This window comes from Pipistrellus kuhlii, unplaced genomic scaffold (genome assembly GCF_014108245.1).
Source record: "Pipistrellus kuhlii isolate mPipKuh1 unplaced genomic scaffold, mPipKuh1.p scaffold_m20_p_20, whole genome shotgun sequence".
Lineage (NCBI taxonomy): Eukaryota > Metazoa > Chordata > Mammalia > Chiroptera > Vespertilionidae > Pipistrellus > Pipistrellus kuhlii.
This window is the reverse complement of record NW_023425516.1, coordinates 13,140,283-13,159,248: the sequence shown is the minus strand read 5'-3', so window position 1 is coordinate 13,159,248 and position 18,966 is coordinate 13,140,283. Positions and strand designations below refer to the sequence as shown.

The following is an 18,966-nucleotide window of genomic DNA, read 5'->3' as shown; positions in this document are numbered from 1 at the left end:
ACAGAGCCTAATATCAACAGAACAGCTGAACCGGTTTGGCTCAGTGGATAGAGCGTTGGCCTGCGAACTGAAAGGTCCCAGGTTTGGTTCTGGTCAAGAGCACATGCCCGTGTTGTGGGCTCGATCCCCAGTGGGGGACTTACAAAAGAAGCCGATGCACCATGATTCTCTCTCATCGTGGCTGTTTCTTTCCATCCCTCTTCCGTCCTCTCTGAAATCAATAAAAATGTTTTTTTTAAAAAGGGGTTGGCTTTAGCTCAGCGGTTCCTTCGAGTACAAAAAAAGATAAGGCTCTGTTTAAAAAAAAAAAGAGGGGAGGAGTTGTGCTGGCCCCCTGGGCGAGGTATGGCGTACGTAAAAGATTCCCTCGGAAGGCCGTGTTGTAATCCTTACAGGAGAGCAAGGCCAAGAAAGAGGAGAGGCAGGAAATAAACAAGGACCCAACTCACTCAAACCACCGAGTAATAGGACATCAGAGTCGGTGGGCCCTGAAATGCTTAGTGACAGATACGACATCAAACCTTTGGAAGGTGCCATTCATTCATTTTCTCACACCATCACGGAATTCTAGTTTGCTAGTGAGACAAACCACAACAGAAAGAGCTGGACAGTGGGGACAATGAAACCCTGAGGTCCAGGAGTCAGAATACCAGGTCCTGGAGTGTTGATCATGGAGGACTTCATGGAGGAAGGGACACGACACCAGGGTGCACTGGGATTTATGTGGACTCAGGTAATTAAGTTCTGGCATAATGATAGGTGGGAAAGAGAAAATGTAATAAAATATAAATTAAAATAGAACCTAGAACATATCATATTCTCCCCACCTCCACCCCCAGAGGGGAGGGAGAGAGCTAGGAGACCTGGGAGTCTGAACCGCTCTCCCCGCCCCCCAGCCCGTGAAGGTATCTGAGGGGCAAGCAGGAGTGAATTGGGGTTTTTTTCTTGAAGAAGTTTCTCCCGGTGATTCAACTTTTCCCCCACGGACGGCTCGAAGACAGGATTAAGAAAAGAAAAGGAGCCCTAGCCAGTTTGGCTCATCGGACAGAGCGCTGGACTGCAGACCAAAGGGTCCCGGTTCCATTCCGGTCAAGGGCACGTACCTCGATTGCAGGCTCTTCCCTGGCCCGGGCCCAAGGATGCATTTCTCTCACATCGACATTTCTCTGTCTCTCCCTCTCTCTTCCACTCTCTCTAAAATCAAAATGGGAAAATGTCCTTGTGTGAGGATTAAAAGAAGAAGAAAAGGAAAAAAAATCCGAAGGACCTGGTGCGCCTCCAGCTTGGCGTCCCGTGGGGTTCGCAAGGATCCCCGAGGGTCCCAGGACCTGCCAAAGCGCCCTTGGCCAGGAGCGGCTCCGGCTGCCTCCCCGCACCGCAAGCCGACCCCTGACCCCTGACCCCCGACCCCCGACCCCCGTCAGCTCCCACCTGCGCCGCCGGGCGGGGCGGGGCGCGCTGGCTCCGCTGGCCGCAGTGTCGCCGCAGCGCCCGCCCCGCCCCGCCCGCTCCTCCCCCTGCGCCTCCCCCGGGGCGGCCGGTCCCGAGCGGCTCCGGAGCGGACGCCGGCGCCCAGCCCAGGTGAGCGCCCTCCCGGCCCCGGGACCCCAGGACCCCGGGCCCCTGTCCCGCCACCGCGGCCCGACCCTGCGACCCCGCCTCGGGCGAGCCTGGCCGCGAGCTCGCGGTCCTCGGACCTGGGGCTGCGCTCTGAGGGCTGAGGTTGGACAGCGAGGGGGAGAGAAGAGCTGGGGGGGGGGGGCGCCCCTCTTCCTCCTCCCCTCCCCCGCCGGCCCTCCCCGCCGGCCGCGCGGCCCTACTGTGTGGCATTGCCCGCTCCTGGGCCACCCGGTCTGGCGGGGCGACCGGGACGATGCGGGAAGGCCACCTGGAAGGGCATCTCAGGTAGCGGGACTGCACGTGCAGAGGCGGGGAGAGTGCACGGAGGGGCTGTGCCTGGGCAGGGGGAGGAGGTGAGGGGTTTGAGGAGCTGGAAGCCGTCAGGAGGAAGAAGGCTGGAAGTCCCCGGGGTCCCGAGCTGGGCAGGGGCCTCCGGGGCGGGGAGGAGAAGGGCCCCTGTGGCCCTCGGTGAGGAGTGAGACCAGGAGACAAGAGGGGGGCAGTGCAGAGGAGGGGGCAGATCCACCCCAGCCTGCACTACCCGGGCCGGGGAGAGGGTTCTGGGACAGGACACGGGCCCCTAGTGGATTGTACAGGCAACTGTTACCGCCTTTCTTACATGGGGCAGCTCATGGGCAAGGGGCAGACAGCAGCACTCTGCAAACACTTGGGGTCCCACCCCGGCCGGTGTGGCTAAGGTGGTGGGAGTGTCCTCCTGAGCACAGAAGGGTCTTGGTTTCATACACATTGCAAGTTTCTGGGTTCCATCTCTGATCAGGGGGCATACAGGAGGCAACTGATGGCTGATTCTCTCACACATTGATATTTCTCTCTCTCTCTCTCTCTCTCTCTCTCTCTCTCTCTCTCAAATATTATTTTACCTTTAGCAAGTAGGATTTAAAGATCTTTATTTACTTTTTAAATATATTTTATTGATTTTTTTACAGAGAGGAAGAGAGAGGGATAGAAAGTTAGAAACATCAATGAGAATCATCGATCAGCTGCCTCTTGCAAACCCCCTACTAAGGATGTGCCCACAACCAAGGTACATGCCCTTGACCAGAATCGAACGCTGGACCCTTCCGTCCACAGGCCGACGCTCTATCCACTGAGCCAAACCAGTTTTGGCGCGCGCGCGCTCTCTCTCTCTCTCTCTCTCTCTCTCTCTCTCTCTCTCTCTCTCTCCTCTCAAATAATGAATAAAAAAAAGACATATCCTCAGGTGAGGATTTAAAAACAAACAAACTTGCGGTTCCCTCCTGCCATGTCCCTGGCAAGGATCTGTGCCTTTGCGTGAGGGTGCCTGAGCCTGCAGGAAGCAGGAGGACGCCAAGCTGGCTTAGCACACAGTAGGCCTGGAGAAGGTTCCAGCCCCACAAATCTGTTTCCAGGCCCACGGCTCTGGGGGATGGGAGGCTCCAGACACCTGAGCACCTGGGAAGGGAGGGAACAGCCTCGCCAGGCACCTAGTGTCCAGGTGAGGTCCCCCCTTCTCTGGGCCCTGTGGTCCGGCAGGAAGGAGGTGGGCAGAGCTGAGCTGGAGGTGAAGCCAGGACCGGGGAGAGGCCTTCTTGTGCCCAGGGAGGGTGCAGGCAGGGCAGGTGGTGGCCACACTTTGCAAACCCACCTTGGTGATGAGCAGGGGGGAGAGGGCATGGGTGTGCCCAGGTAGCCTCGGTGCCACTGCTTCCTGGACTGTAAGGAGTGCCTACGGGGCAGGCCAGATCAGGTGCCAGGCAGGAGGTGGTCCTCCCCCCACCTTTTCCCAGGGTCCTTGCTGGGATCTGGGCTGGACCTAGCAGGCTTCAGCTGCACCTCGAGTTAGACTTCAGGAAGAACTTCCAGGGAAAGCAAATGCGATCGATGGCTGTGGGACAGCCTGTGCGGCAGTCCGTCGTAAACAGGGCAGCTGAACTCTTCTGCGTCTTGCAAAGTCCAGTCTTTGGGATGGTCCATCCCGTGGCCTTGGCTGCAGGGATCTCTTTGTTGACCTGGTGACCCTTCCCCCAGGCTCTGCGGCTTGCAAGGTGATATGTCGGCTTCTTGGGTCCCTGCCTATCTTGGAACTAAGGAGGCAGGGGGATGGGAGGCCACCCAGACGCTCCTACCTGCTGCTTGACTTTGGCGAGTCCTTGGCTCCTCTGTTTATCCATCTGCTGTGGGGCATGGCCTCAGTGTCCTGGGCCTGGTGGGCATTTGTGAAGAGTGAGGGTGGGGGTGGGAGCTCTCGGCTGCTGGGCATCGTCTGTGGCAGGACTGTGTGCCTGGGCTTGCCGCCCACTTCTGCTCACCATGGAGCTGGGTTTCCCTGGGGACCAGTGGCCTGGCCCAGCCCCACCCGCCCCTACCCCTCCTGGCAGCAGCTCTCCCTGGAGGAGGGGCAGAGGCTGGGCTGCCCCCTTGCCTGGCTTCCAAGGCCTGGCAGCCTGGGTCTGCGTCTGGGCTGGGAGCAAGAAGCGGTGGCTGCCCTTAAAGGAGGTGGGTATCCAGGGAGGGTGGGTGCAGGGACCAGGGAGCACTGAATGGCTGTAGGAAGAGGAAGCCCGAGGACCAGGAAGGCCCTCATCTGCCCGAGGGGATCTGGTGTTTGACCCTGGCCGTGGTGGCCTCCCTGGAGAGAGGAGGGTTGCAGGGCTCCCAGGCTGCAAGATTTTAAAAAGTATATATTTTATTGATTTTTTTTTTACAGAGAGGAAGGGAGAGTGAGAAACATCGATGAGAGAGAAACATCGATCAGCTGCCTCCTACAAACTCCCCACTGGGGATGTGCCCACAACCAAGGTACATGCCCCTGACTGGAATTGAACCTGGGACCCTTGAGTCTGCAGGCAGACGCTCTATCCACTGAGCCAAACCGGCTAGGGCCAGGCTGCAGGATGTTGAGGGGGCAGCAGACACAGGGGAGTTCCAGGACAAGGCAGCTGTGGGGCTGGACTTAAAAGCCTGGCAGATTCCTCTGGCCGTGGGCACTGCCCAGGCACAGGTGGGAGTGGGGAGTGAGGGTGCTGAGCCTGGAGGGCGTCCGAGGGGAGGTGTCCTCCAGGGTCCCATTGTTCCTCTGGGGCCTGGCTCCCTGTTTGAAATATTCCCCAGCTCCAATGTGGGCCTCTTCTAGGAGTCTGTCTCTCTGTGCTTCTACTCACATCCCCACCTAAGCTCTTCCGCTCTCTCTGCCCCTACAGGTCCTGAAGGCAACTCCAGCTGGGATGGCAACATCAGCGTTTCTAAGGGCCGTGGGGGGTCCAGGCCCACTGAGGGCACCCTAGCCTCCCACCGCCCACCATCTGCGCCCCCGCCCCCTATCCAGCTGAGAGCCCCTCGCCATGGGCGGCTGCTTCTCCAAGCCCAAGCCAGGTACCTCCTCTCTTCTTGCTTACCCCCTCCCCTCCACCTCCTACCCTCCTCCTTTCCTCTCTCCATCTCTCCTCCCTCCCTCCTCCCGGCCACCTTCCTTCCTCCTCCCCCTCCCTCTCTGCCTCAGAAGTAGGTCAGGCCGGGTGGCAGCCGAATGTTAATGCGCTGCAGGCCGGAGGGGGTGGGGGCCTGGAGCCATCCTTCCCCCCCCCCCCAGTGACCCTTCCTCCTTATTCTGGGTTTTGGGAGCTGGTGGTGGGAATCACAACCGATTCTTTCTTGGAAAGGGGAGGGGAGGGTTCCTCCTGCCACAGGGTGGGGGAGGGTGGCGGTGTCCCCCCCCGGGACCAGGGAAGGGGGAGGGGGGATCAGGGGACAGACATCCTCAGCCTCTGTGGGGCCCAGGTATGCACCTGACCTCTCTGAGCCTCACTTTCCCTCTCTGCAAAACGGACCCGGCCTCTCAGAGTTGCTGTGGGCGCGGAGTGGACAGGTCCCAGGCCTCTCCTCACCTCTTCTGACCCTCTGTGACCGTGGACCACGCTCTCAGTCTCTCAGGGCCCACTTTCCCGTGTGCACAGGGGATCCCCACCCTGCCTGGCCCACGGAGAGCCAGCCCCGGGTGCTGCTGGGCAGGCCCGGGTGTGCTCTCTGATGGAGGCTCTCCCCTGCTGGGCTCTCCCTCGGGCCCCACTCCCCCTCCTCGATCCTCACAATGCCCAGGGAGGCACGGGGTGCAGGCATGCCACAGAGGAAGACACCGAGGCCTCCCGAGCACCTCGGCCGCGCCCCGCCCAGCCTGTCCGGGCCACGCTGCCCAGCATGGCTCACCCCGTCTCCCCTTACCTGATACCCATCGGCTCCGTTACCTTGGAACGCCTGAGCCTTTTCTCCTTTCCTGGGTCTGAGGGGGACTTGGGGCAAGAGGAGAAGGGTGAAGCCTTGCCCACAGGGGAGGGGAGGGACTCCCCACGCCTGCCCTCCCCTCACTCCCGAGCTGTGGACACTCCGATCTCACCACCCTGCCCGCCTCAGCCTTCCCCCATCAGAATCGGGGCGGGAGGATGCTGGCTGGCCCTGGCAGGAGGCCCTGGGCAGAAGGTGTTTCCTTTATTTTTTTAAAAATATATTTTATTGATTTTTTTTTTTTTTTTTACAGAGAGGAAGGGAGAGGGATAGAGAGTTAGAAACATGAATGAGAGAGAAACATCGACCAGCTGCCTCCTGCACACAACCACAAGGTACATGCCCTTGACCAGAACCTGGGACCCTTCAGTCCGTAGGCCGACGCTCTGTCCACTGAGCCAAACCGGTTTCGGCCCAACTGTAGTTTCCTTTAAAGAAACACAAAGGCCGGCCTGCCTGGGACCCCTGGCGCCAGGACTCCTGGTTAGCATAGGAGCTGGTCACACTTACCACCCCAGAAACAGGGCTGAGAACTTGGCCTCTGGGGTCCAAGTCCAGCCTCTCTCCCTGAGTGTGTGGTCTCGGGCAGAGGACGTCACTTCTCGGAGTCTTTGTGCTCTCACCTGTGAAATGGGGCTAATAATTCTGTACCCTCTGCAGGGTCTGGCACCTAGGCAGCCCTTGCAAAAGGTTACGATGTCCTAATTTGGGGCTAGACTGGCTGCAGCCAGGACTCCCCTGTGGGACTCTGGGGGGAGGGCAGGAACTCAGGCCCCAGGCGCATACACTGTGCAGATCAAAGGGTGAGACTCAGGGAGTAGGAGTGAGAGCATTTGGCCATGGGGGTTTCGCAGAGATCAGAAGGGACCACAGGGAAATCAGATAAGTGTATCTCTGTGCACATTCTTCATTTTCTACCTTGCTCACTGCACGTAGGCACACATTCCTTCTGCCCCGGGCTTCAGGGGCACTGTGCTCCTTGTAGGAAGAGTTCCAGGCCAGACTCTTGCTAAGCTCAGAACCAGGAGGAGGTGCACCTCTCTTGGTATCTTGGTCGCCTGCCTTTTATTGGGCCACAAATGCTACGAAAAGGCTTTCCCTTTTCTTCATGGCTGCCAGGGAGCTCGGAGCTAGCCAGTGAACCACTGTTACCCAAGTGCCTCTGTTGAGCTTCTGCTCTGGTTTACATGTTGCCCCTGTTATTCTCCTTCAGCACCCACTCGCCAGCGGGCAGCTGGGAACCATGGACTTGGGGTTGCTTTGGCTCCTGAGGGAGCAGAGATGCTCCTCCCTTCCCCACCATGGCTCCTGCCTTAATGGCTTTCGGTTCGATTGCTCCAGGCCGCTCCTCGGAGCCTTCTAGAAGGAGGTGGAGGATGAAAACAGCCTGGCTGAGCTCTTTTTTTTTTTTTTTTTTTTTAATATGTATTTTATTGATTTTTTTTACAGAGAAGAAGAGAGAGAGATAGTTAGAAACTTCAATGAGAGAGAAACATCAATCAGCTGCCTCCTGCACATCCCTTACTGCAGATGTGCCCTTGACCAGAATCGAACCTGGGACCTTTCAGTCTGCAGGCCGATGCTCTATCCACTGAGCCAAACCGGTTTCGGCCTGGCTGGACTCTTACTGGGCCCTGGCCGAGAGCTGCTCTCGTGGGCTCCCGCTCTGAAGCTCACACAGCTGGTGTCCGCTGGGTTCAAAGTATTCTTCCATTTAATTCTTCTGAAAACATTCTAACACTCTTACATAAAGTGTGGGCGACGGAGGGGAAGCCCACTCCACCCATGACCACCCCCACCTGACACAACAGCTTCAGCACATGCTGTGCCCAGGTGCCCCCCCTCTGCCCAGCTGGAAACATAGAGTGGACCTTCCCTCCTGCAGTGTCAGGCCTGCCCTGGGGGCTGGAACTTGAGGATGAGGGCTGCCCCTCAGTCTCCCGGGCCAGGCCAGGCCAGGCCCAAGGAGGGGATTAGCAGAGCATGAGATGAGGGACATGCAGGGGCTGGGCAGCCAGGGGAGGCAACCCCTGAGTTATGTCCAGGCGGCTGGGCAGGAGTTAGCCAGGGCCACAGGCCAAGGGAATTACAAGGTTGGGAGGCGTGTGCCTCTGGGTCCTTTGCTTCTGGAGTGTCGGGCTTGAGGGTGTGGAGAGGGTGAGGGGTGAACTCCCAGATGCCGGGAAGGAAGCTCTGGTGCCTTGGGAGTCGGGAGAGGAGCCTTCTGCTCCCTCCGTGGCCCACGCTGTGCCAGGGGCTTGGCTTTCCCTCAGCCTTCCTCCCCGCTGCAAGCAGCCCAGGAGGCCGGATTATCGCAGCTCAAAATTCTGTTTATTGTTCCCTTCTAATTGGAAAAATACCCCAGGCACATGGTAGGGAATTTGGAAAATGCAGAAAAGTATCAAGAAGAAAACGACAGTCTCTGGCCACTCTCCCCTGGAGCTGGCCCCGAGGGCAGGCTGTGGAGGGATCGTCTGTGTTGAGGCTGGGGTGTGTGTGTGTGTGTGTGTGTGTGTGTGTGTGTGTATGTGTGTGTGTGCGCGCGGGGCTCTCTCTGGTCTATCCACGTGTACCCCCAAGGCCCCAAACCCCTGCACAGGAAGATGCTGAAAAACCAGGGCTGGGCTTGCTAAATGCTGAAGGATTCTCAAACTGGTGAGAATAGCTTTTTTTTTTTTTAAGTTGACATTATGTCGTGTATACTTTTTCTGAATTTGGGGGGGAAAATTCAAATCTATGGGGAAGTTGCAAACCTAGAACAACGAACCCTCGATTTCCCATCACTCAGATTCACGGTCCTGAGCTACAGGAAATTTGGGATGCCCTGTTCTCACTGGAGTCAGACCCTGAACCTGCCCCTGATCCCTCAGCGATGGCGTTGTCCTCCATCGAGGACCGTGTCCTGGGAGTCTGAGCAAGTCTCGGGGCCCCAGGGCTTTTCCTCCACCCAGATCCCCGGAGGAAGGGCCATTTCAGGGTGGAAGGAGTTTGGTTTGTACTCCGCTCACTAATTCTGTTATTGAAAAGAAGGCATGCAGCCGAAGCCGATTTGGCTCAGTGGATAGAGCGTCAGTCAGTCTGCGGACTGAGGGGTCCCAGGTTCGATACTGGTCAAGGGCATGTACCTTGGTTGTGGGCACATCCCCCGGTGGGGGGTGTGCAGGAGACAGCTGGTCGATGTTTCTCTCTCATCGATGTTTCTAACTTTCTATCCCTCTCCCTTCCTCTGTGAAAAATCAATAAAATTTATTAAAAAAAAAAAAAAAGAAGAAGAAGAAAGAAAGAAATCATGCAGAGATCAGTTCAGGCCCCTGACTGCTTCATGCCTGTTGTAAGGCTCCTTGCTGTTGTAAGGCTCCTTACGGGGAGTGGGTGGGGAGGTGGGCGGTGGGGAGCGGGAGGGGGGCTCACCGTGCCCCTCCCTCCCCACAGTGGAGCTCAAGATCGAGGTGGTGCTGCCAGAGAAGGAGCGGGGCAAGGAGGAGCTGTCAGCCGGCGGGAAGGGCAGCCCCCGGGCCTACCAGGGCAACGGCACCGCCCGCCACTTCCACGCGGAGGAGCGCCTACCCGCCCCGCACCCCTATCCCGGGGCTCAGGACTGCCTGGAGGCCGCCGTCTGTCACGTCAAGGACCTGGAGAATGGCCAGTGGGTGCAGGGCCTGGGGCCGGGGGCAGCGGGCCCCGGGTGGGGAGGGCAAACACAAGCCCTGGGTAAGGTGGACGGGGCGGCCTGGGGGGGGCCCAGGGCTAGCTCCCAGCCTTGTGGCTTCTGCTGGTCTGGGCCTGTGCTCCCCTGAAGGCTGCATTCTGGGCGGAGGCGCTGGCAGGAGGCGGTGCCTCCCATGTGGGCTGAATCCTGAGCGCAGCCCCTCCCCAGGATGCGTGAAGTGGAGCTGGGCTGGGGGAAGGTGCTGCTGGTGAAGGACAACGGGGAGTTCCACGCCCTGGGCCACAAGTGCCCGCACTACGGCGCCCCCCTGGTGAAAGGTGAGTCGTCTGGGTCTCTGACGTGGGCGGGGCCACTGCCCCCTGAAGCCACCGGCCCGGTCCAGCGTGGCTCCTCCCCGGCCTCCAGCTCCCCACCTGCTGGGGGGTCTCTGGGGCGGTGTGGAAGGAGGGCCAGCAGGTGCTGGGACTCAGGAGACCTCGGAGAGGGGCGCCTGCAGGTGACCCCGGCTCAGCGCTGCCTCCCCCCAGGCGTGCTGTCCCGGGGCCGGGTGCGCTGCCCCTGGCATGGCGCCTGCTTCAACATCAGCACGGGGGACCTGGAGGACTTCCCCGGCCTGGACAGTCTGCACAAGTTCCAGGTGGGGCTGGGTGTGCGGTGGGTGGGAGCCTGGGGGTGCAGGGCCAGGGACCGAAGCACCCAGAGCCTGGTTCTGAGCCCCTCGGCTTGCAGGTGAAGATTGAGAAGGAGAAGGTGTATGTCCGGGCCAGCAAGCAGGTGAGGGTGTGGCCCGGGGGTGTGGTCCGGGCTCAGGTAAGAGGGAGAGAGGCCCAGGTGGGCGTCTGGGCTCAGGGAGCAGCTTGTGTGAAGCCCTGTGGCGGGAGGGAGTCCGGTGAGTGTGGCCGGGGAGCAGAGTGTGGGGTGCAGGGTGGGGATGAGGCTGGACCGCTGGGATTAGGCAGGGAGGTCGGTGGGCGTGGCCCCAACTCCCAGCTGCCCCCCACTCTCCGGCGGCGGCTCCTAGGCCTTGCAGCTGCAGCGAAGGACCAAGATGATGGCCAAGTGCATCTCTCCCAGCGCTGGCCACAGCGGCAGCACCAACGTGCTCATCGTGGGCGCAGGTGGGTGCTGGGACCGTGAGAGGCAGGGTGGGGTGGGGAGAGGTGGCCCCTGACGCACACCCCCTCCTCCCCTCAAGGTGCTGCCGGCTTGGTGTGTGCAGAGACCCTGCGGCAGGAGGGCTTCTCGGACAGGATCGTCCTGTGCACGCTGGACAGGCACCTCCCCTATGACCGGCCCAAGCTCAGCAAGGTGGGGTGGGGTGAATGGGGGGGGGCTCTATCCCTCTGGATGCAGTCAGGCCCCCTTAGAGCCTTGCTTGCTGCCCATCGGGGGTCCGGCCCGCTGCCCTCCTCTCATGCCAGGCCCCAGAGTTTGAAGATCTGCGTTTGTTTTTTTAAAATAGTTCATTGATTCTTTTACAGAAAGGAGAGGGATAGAGAGTCAGAAACATCGATGAGAGAGGAACATCAATCAGCTGCCTCCTGCACACCCCCTACTGGGGATGTGCCTACAACCAAGATATATGCCCCCTACCGGAATCAAATCTGGGACCCTTCAGTCCGCAGGCCGGTGCTCTATCCACTGAGCCAAACTGGTTTCGGCTAGATCTGGGTTTGCTGAGTTCGGTCCTGCAGCCCCTGTGTGACCTGGGGCCGGCCCCACCCTCTCGGGTCCCAGGTCCTCTGTTGCAAAACGGAAGGCTGGCTGCTTGGCTCCGTCTCAGGCTGGCTCTCTCCTGCAGTCCCTGGACGCCCAGCCGGAGCAGCTAGCCCTGAGGCCCAAGGAGTTCTTCCGAGCCTATGGCATCGAGGTGCTCACGGAGGCGCAGGTGGGGACCAAGCTGGGCAGCCCTGAAGGCCGTGAGGTCGTGTAGGCTCCTAGAAATGTGGGTGTGCTCTGGCCTTGCTGCCCAGGCACCCGGGGGCGGGGGGGGGGAGGGGGAAGCTCCAGGCCCAGAAGGCTGCACTGGATCTCCCGTTTGGTAGGGTCCTGGACACATGTCCCAGGTCTCCAGTGTGGGGACATCGATGATTTGCTCGGGGCTGGGATGGAAGAACCTGGTGGGACTTGGGAGGGTAAGACGGGCTTTGAGGGAAAGGTGATGCCTGAAGCTTAAAGCGTGAGGAGGGCCCTGGCCAGTTTGCTCAATGGTTAGAGCACCAGTCCTCGGACTGAAGGGTCAGGGGTCAGATTCCAGTCAAGAGCAGGTACCTGGGTTGTAGGCTCAATTCCTGGCCCCAGTGGGGGTGAGTATGGGAGGCAACCAACCAGTGTGCTTCTCTCATATCAGTGTGTGTCTCACTCTCACCCTCCTTTCCAATCTCTAAAAAAGTAAATAAATAAAAATCCTTGGGTGAGGGTTACCAAGAAATAGATAAAAAGAGTGGGGAGGAACTGCCAGGTGAAGGAGGAAGGACAACCCAGGGGGCAGGAAAAGCCCCCTCCTCCCCCCCGCCCCCGGAGCTGCGGAGAGGGACTGGCCAGGCCCTGTGCTGCAGGAGCCAGCAGTGGGCGGCCAGGCCAGGTCCATCTCTGTCTCCGGCGGGGCGGGGGTTGCAGGTGGTCACGGTGGACGTGAGAAACAAGAAGGTGGTGTTCAAGGACGGCTTCAAGCTGGAGTACAGCAAGCTTCTGCTGGCTCCCGGGAGCAGGTGGGAGTGTGTGTGCCCTGCGGGCTCCCGCCGGCCACCGGGCGGGGCACCGGCCAGGACGGGCGGGTGGGCTCAGGGTGCCGGATGGAGCCCCTCGCTGACCCTGGCCGTGTCTCAGCCCCAAGACCCTGAGCTGCAAAGGCAAAGAGGTGGAGAACGTGTTCACCATCCGGACGCCGGAGGACGCCAACCGCGTGGTGAGGCTGGCCCGGGGCCGCAACACCGTGGTGGTGGGCGCCGGCTTCCTAGGTGAGCGGCTGTGGACCGGGGGGTGGAGGGCACAGGACAGGGAGGAGCAGGGTGCCAGCCGCTGCCCCCCCCCCCGGCCCAGGGATGGAGGTGGCCGCCTACCTGACGGAGAAGGCCCACTCGGTGTCCGTGGTGGAGCTGGAGGAGACGCCGTTCAGGAGGTTCCTGGGGGAGCGCGTGGGCCGTGCCCTCATGAAGGTGAGCCCGCACCCCCCCCGGCCCCCCAGCCCCTCGGAAGCCTGGACGCCCAGCCCAGCCCCAGGCGGGCTCTCACCTCCCGCCCACGGCCCGCCTGCCCTGACAGATGTTTGAGAACAACCGGGTCAAGTTCTACATGCAGACGGAGGTGTCGGAGCTGCGGGCGCAGGAGGGAAAGGTGGGCCCTTCTCCCCACCCCCACCCCCTGCCGCGCTGTCTCCTCTCCCTCATGCCCGGGGGCCGGGCACCCCTGCTCAGCCGCCTTCTCCCCACAGCTGAAGGAGGTCGTGCTGAAGAGCAGCAAGGTGGTGCGGGCGGACGTCTGTGTGGTGGGCATCGGTGAGTGGGTGAGCCTTGGGCCAGTCCCTTCCCTCCCTGAGCTGCATGCAGTGGGGCTTTTTTAAAAAATATATTTTTATTTTTATTTTTATTATTATTTTTTTAAAAATATATATTTTATTGATTTTCTTACAGAGAGGAAGGGAGAGAGATAGAGAGCTAGAAACATCGATGACAGAGAAACATCGACCAGCTGCCTCTTGCACACCCTCTATTGGGGATGTGCCCACAACCAAGGTACATGCCCTTGGCCGGAATCGAACCTGGGACCTTTCAGTCTGCAGACCGATGCTCTACCGCTGAGCCAAACTGGTTTCGGCTAAAAATATATTTTTAAATTGATTTTTTACAGAGAGGAAGGGAGAGGGACAGAGAGTCAGAAACATCGATGAGAGAGAAACATAGACCAGCTGCCTCCTGCACACCCCACACCAGTGATGTGCCTGCAACCAATGCATATGTCTTGATCGGAATTGAACCCGGGACCCCTCAGTCTGCAGGCTGATGCTCCATCCACTGAGCCAAACCGGCCTCAGCTCAGTGTTGTTGTTTTTTTGTTTGTTTTGTTTTTTAAAGATTTTTATTGATTTTAGAGAAGAAGGGAGAGGGAGAGGGAAAGAGAGATAGAAACATCAATGATGAGAGAGAATCATTCATTGGCTGCCTCCTGCATGCCCCACACTGGGGATGGAGCCCACAACCCAGGCATGTGCCCTGACTGGGAATCGAACCGTGACCTCCTGGTTCATAGGTCGACCCTCAACCCCTGAGCCACGCTTTTCACAGCTGTAAAATGGGAACCACCACTATACCTTCTTCAAAGGGCGGTTGGGGAATGGGCACACTCAGCTTGGCCTTTGCCATGGCCTGCCCTGGGAGGGCTGCAGGACACAAACATGCCTCTGGCTGGTCCCTGACCCAGCTGAGATGCCAGTTTGGGAAGGGACAAAGCTGGGGGTGGCGGCACAGGGCTGGGTGGCGTGGTATACCCACCCCTGTCAGGGGACTGATACCCCAGGCCTAGTGGGAAGCACAGAGGTCTATGGGGGTCCAGGCAGAAGGGACAGGACACACACAGGCTCCAGGGCATGCAGCCCATTGGATGGGCAGCCTCAGGCTGGGTTGTGGCAAGCAAAGGGGGTGGGTCATGCAGAGCGGTGAGACAAGGGAAGTGGACACAGAGGCCCCATCCTGGCAGGTGCGGTGCCCTCCACGGGCTTCCTGAGGCAGAGCGGCATCGGTCTGGATTCCAGAGGCTTCATCCCTGTCAACAAGGTGGGGCCGGGGAGGGTGGGAAGGGTGCTGGGCTGGGGGCAGGGGGAGGCCCAGGCCAGGGCTCCTTTCCCACTCACAGGCACGGGCCCTCTGCCCACAGATGATGCAGACCAATGTCCCCGGCGTGTTTGCGGCCGGAGACGCTGTCACCTTCCCGCTGGCCTGGAGGAACAATCGGAAAGTGAACATCCCACACTGGCAGATGGCTCATGCCCAGGGTATGGCCAGCCCCACAGCGGGATAAAGCTGAGGGGGGGCCTCAGCCTCCCCCAGGTCCATCCCTCAGTTTCTGACCTTGGGCCCTGAGTGCTGGTTGCAAAGCCATTCAAAGCTCTGTGGTGGCCTGTCTGGGCCAGCCTCCCCCTGGTGATCAAGCGGCTCACGGAGCAAGCCCTGTGAGACCTCCCTCCTGTGCTAACTGGACACCCCTTTCAGCCAGCCACAGCACCCACCCCGCTTGTCCTTCCCACAATTTCTCATTTAAAAAAAAAATATATATATTTTATTGATTTTTTTACAGAGAGGAAGAGAGAGGAATAGAGAGTTAGAAACATCGATGAGAGAGAAACATCGATCAGATGCCTCCTGGGGATTGTGCCTGCAACCAAGGTACATGCCCCTGACTGGAATCAAACCTGGGACCTTTCAGTCCACAGGCTGACACTCTATCCACTGAGCCAAACCGGTTTCGGCAAACTCTCCTCTTAAAAAAATATATATTTTTATTGATTTCAGAGAGAAAGGGAGAGAGAGAGAGAGAGAGAGAGAGAGAGAGAGAGAGACATAATGATGAGAGAGAAACATTGATTGCCTGCCTCCTGCATGCCCTACGCTGGGGAGCCAGCCCACAACCTGTGCATGTGCCCGGACCAGGAATTGAACCATGACCTCCTGGTTCATAGGTTGACTCTCAGCCACACCAGCTGGGCCAACACCCTCTCCTTTTCTTTCTTTTTTTTCTTTTTTTATTTTTTTCAAATATATTTTATTGATTTTTCACAGAGAGGATAGAGAGTTAGAAACGTCGATGAGAGAGAATCATCAACCAGCTGCCTCTTGCACGCCCCCCACTGGGGATGTGCCCACAACCAAGGTACATGCCCTTGACCGGAATCGAACCCAGGACCTTTCAGTCCGCAGGCCGACGCTCTATCCACTGAGCCACACCCGCTGGGCCAACACCTTCTCCTTTTCTTTTGCACTCCAGACACATGTTCTCCAGGGAGAGAGAGAGGGATTTAGTAGGACGTGGGCCAGCTCCCCGCTCAGTCTCCTTTGGGTCACTGGACTGACTCTGGGAACCCAGCTGTCTCATGCAGACCCCTGTGAAGTGGCCATCCGGGCCTGGAACTGTTGTACTCTCTGAGGAATGGACTTCCCCCTCACCAAGCCTCTGAAGACGTGCTCACTGCACACACCTGGTCTGGGCCCCTAGGCTGCAGGTGCCAGCAAGCTAGCTACCTCATAGGGAGGACCCCAGAATCTCTGAACCCACCTCCCCTCCCCTCCGCCTTCACGTTATCACAGCCTCTGCTCCCTGAAACCCCGAATTTCTAATTTCTGTTCAGATCCAAGGTCTGAAGTTGGTGCTAGGTGGTTGTTGTTGATTATATATATATATATATATATATATATATATATATATATATATATTTAATTTTTTACAGAGAGGAAGAGAGAGGGATAGAGAATTAGAATTAGTGCTTCGTGCACTGGGAATCCACCGGGTGATTCTTCCCGGGGCCCTGCTCTCCTGCCTCCCTCTCAGACCCCATATGTCTGATGAGTAGCCTGTGTGCACACCTGAGGTGGCGGGGGCAGCCCCACACCCCCAGGAAACCCCCCTTCCAGACCCAGGACCTTTCATTCCAATTCTCCAGAGAAGCCATCTAAGTGGTCAACCCTCCTTGCCTCCTGCATGCCCCAGGCTGGGGAGCGAGCCCGCAACCTAGGTGTGTGCCCTGACTGAGAATGGAACCATGACCTCCTGGTTCATAGGTTGCTGCTCAACCACTGAGCCACAGGGGCCGGGCCAACACCCTCTCCTTTTCTTTTTCTTTTTTTCTTTTTAATATATTTTATTGAGTTTTTACAGAGAGGAAGGGAGAGGGAGCCGTACAGTTTCGGCCACCCTCTCTTTTTCTTTTGCATCAATAACAGGTTCACAGTGGGCTGCACGATGATGTGCCTCTGGACCACTGGGGAGGGGAGGACCATATATGAGGGGTCCCCAGAGAGCAAGGGCAGGCAGCGCCGGGGTGGAGGGAGCTAGCGTGGGGTTTTCCCTCCTCTGGGTCCCGCAGGACGCGTGGCGGCCCAGAACATGCTGGCGCAGGAGGCGGAGATCTGCACGGTGCCCTACCTGTGGACAGCCATGTTCGGCAAGAGCCTGCGCTACGCGGGTAACGGGAACCTCGGGGTGGGGCGGGGCCATGAGCCTTTGGGGCGGGGCTCAGGTGATAGCGGAGAGCGGGGGTGGGGCTTGGAGTTGGGCCGGGGCCAGGAGCATCCTATGGGCGGGGCCACGAGCATCCTGGGGGCGGGGCCAGGTCAACTAGAGAAAGTGGTGAAGCACTCCCTGAAGGCGGGCACAGGAGGGGCACATAGGAGGGCACAGGGCCCTGGCCCGGTGGAGCCCCATCGCCTCTGCTGAGCTCACGTGGACACCACCCGCCTGCCCGGCCCACAGGGTACGGAGAAGGCTTCGACGACGTCATCATCCAGGGGGATCTGGAGGAGCTGAAGTTCGTGGCTTTTTACACCAAGTGAGAGAGCAGCGGGGCAGAGAGGGGCACGAAGCAGCAGGACTTAGTCGGTCGGGGGAGGAGGGGGGAATCATTCCAGAGAAGCCTTGCTCCAGAGAAGTGGGGTGGACGGAGGGGCAAAGGGAGGAGGGGGGCGAGGCAGGAGGCACCGCTGAGGAGAGGTTGAGGAGGTGGGATGATAGGTCCACCTGCCATTCATGGACAGGACATTTCTCTTTAGCACTGCTCATTGAGGTGGGTGTGCATATCCCGTGTTCACACTGAGCAAAGTCACACAGGTAGAGACTGTGGTAATCCCAGGACAGGAGCCCAGCCCCGAGCCCCACGGAGGAGTACGGCTGGGACCTCCGTGGGAGTTCCACAGCAGCCCAAAGCCCACGTTGGGCTAGAGTGCAAAGCAGCGAGGGTTGGGTGCTCAGGACACCCCTGTTGTCCTGGGTAAGATCCCTTCCTGAGTCCCAGGTGGACAGGAGTGTGTCAGTCTTGTCCGAGAAGAGGGGGGCCCCTGCTGGGGTAGTTGTCAGGCTCAGCCACCCTCTCCCCACAGAGGCGACGAGGTGATCGCCGTGGCCAGCATGAACTACGACCCTATTGTGTCCAAGGTGGCTGAGGTGCTGGCCTCGGGCCGTGCCATCCGGAAGCGGGAAGTGGAGTGAGTGTGGGCATCGGAGGCCTGGGGAAGGGGACAGGAATTCTACCGAAGGACTGGCTCAACCTTCCTGTGGCAAGCAGCCACACCATAGCCCCCCAGGGCGTCCCCTCACTCCTGGTCTCCATCAATCTGTGGCTCCTAGTGCTACGGGGCCGTGTAGGGCATCGATTGTGAGCTGGGAGTGGGCTGGTTATATGTGCTCTTGGGAAACAAGGAAAAGGGCCATGACCCGGGACAGGGTCAGTGCTTGGGCAATCTCAGAGCCTGGGACATCTGATGGACATGGCTGTGCTCAGCCTGGCAGGAGTCAGGTGGGGAAATGCAGCGAGTGGTGCCCCTGGGGAGGCCCTGCACAGATGTGGGTGGTTGTTCGGGGTCTGGGAGACACTGGACACCCGTCATTACCCTCATCCCAGCATGGCATTCATGGGAGTCCCCCTTTGGGTTCAACCTGCCTACAAAGAACCTCAGGGACAGGGGAAAGCTTGGAGGCCATGGGGGGGGGCAGGCTTCAGGCTAGCAACAACGGAGACCCAAGTGGGGACATAAATGACATGCTCTTCCCTGGCCTTCTCTGTCTCTCCCTCTTGCACTCGCAAAGGCTGTTTCTGCTGCACAGCAAGTACGTGTGTCCTGGCCTTCCTGTCGACTCTTCCGAGCCGTCCCCCACTCAGCCCAGAGTCTGCACCTCATGGACTTTCCCCTTTACCCAAGTCCATCCCCGCTGTCCTCACGGGCCAGCTGCTCATGGTGCTGAGTGGGGAGCCCTTGCTCTTCTTCTGCCCTGACTCCTCCTCCCCTCCTTCCTGCAGGACCGGCGACATGTCCTGGCTCACAGGGAAAGGATCCTGATCTTGCATGCAGCAGACTTGGGCAGGCCATGCTCGGGCACCAGGGACAGAGACCAAGCCCTGGGGGCAGGTGCCAACCTCCAATTTCCCAGGATCCCCCAGGGCAGAACCTGAGCCCTTCCAGTGCTTGCCATCAGCCGCCTGGCTCACCTCCAAAGAGGCCTCCACTGTTTCCCAGAGCTGCTCACCACCCAAGGTCTCGACTGCCACCAATGGCTGGCAGTGGAGGTGGGACAGGCCCTGCCTCATCTCCCTCTATTGGGATCGAACCCCTTGTAGGACCCTGCAACATAGTAGATGTTATCTCAAAATTAAAACGCACACATTTGCAGATCTGCGTGACTTCCACTGTAATTGGGCAAACACTTATGAGGGA

At 59.0% G+C, this 18,966-nt stretch overlaps 1 protein-coding gene across 3 annotated transcripts; it reads left to right on the top strand.

Moving 5' to 3' along the window:
* The first annotated feature begins 1,458 nt into the window (after positions 1–1,458).
* AIFM3 (apoptosis inducing factor mitochondria associated 3) lies at positions 1,459–18,921 on the top strand. Of its 3 annotated transcripts, none has more exons than XM_036449536.2 (21): positions 1,459–1,581; positions 4,803–4,974; positions 9,313–9,526; positions 9,758–9,867; positions 10,078–10,187; positions 10,280–10,324; positions 10,572–10,668; positions 10,746–10,858; positions 11,352–11,438; positions 12,170–12,261; positions 12,380–12,510; positions 12,593–12,708; positions 12,815–12,886; positions 12,984–13,047; positions 14,246–14,322; positions 14,423–14,540; positions 16,626–16,724; positions 17,012–17,087; positions 17,635–17,739; positions 18,341–18,361; positions 18,552–18,921. In XM_036449536.2, the coding sequence occupies exons 2-21, from the start codon at positions 4,944–4,946 to the stop codon at positions 18,589–18,591; spliced, it is 1,818 nt and encodes a 605-aa protein (XP_036305429.1). In that variant the 5' UTR covers positions 1,459–1,581; positions 4,803–4,943; the 3' UTR covers positions 18,592–18,921. The 3 variants fall into 3 exon arrangements, with proteins under 3 accessions (XP_036305429.1, XP_036305431.1, XP_036305430.1); XM_036449537.2 differs by lacking the exon at positions 1,459–1,581 and adding an exon at positions 3,995–4,098; XM_036449538.2 differs by lacking the exon at positions 18,341–18,361.
* The last annotated feature ends 45 nt before the right edge of the window (positions 18,922–18,966 follow it).

Excerpts from the sequence above, each read along its gene's own strand:
- AIFM3 (XM_036449536.2), top strand. The coding sequence starts at position 4,944 with ATGGGCGGCTGCTTCTCCAAGCCCAAGCCAG. Across the intron at positions 11,439-12,169 it reads AGGTGCTCACGGAGGCGCAG|GTGGTCACGGTGGACGTGAG; the intron begins GTGGGGACCAAG and ends CGGGGGTTGCAG. Across the intron at positions 17,740-18,340 it reads ATCCGGAAGCGGGAAGTGGA|GCTGTTTCTGCTGCACAGCA; the intron begins GTGAGTGTGGGC and ends GCACTCGCAAAG.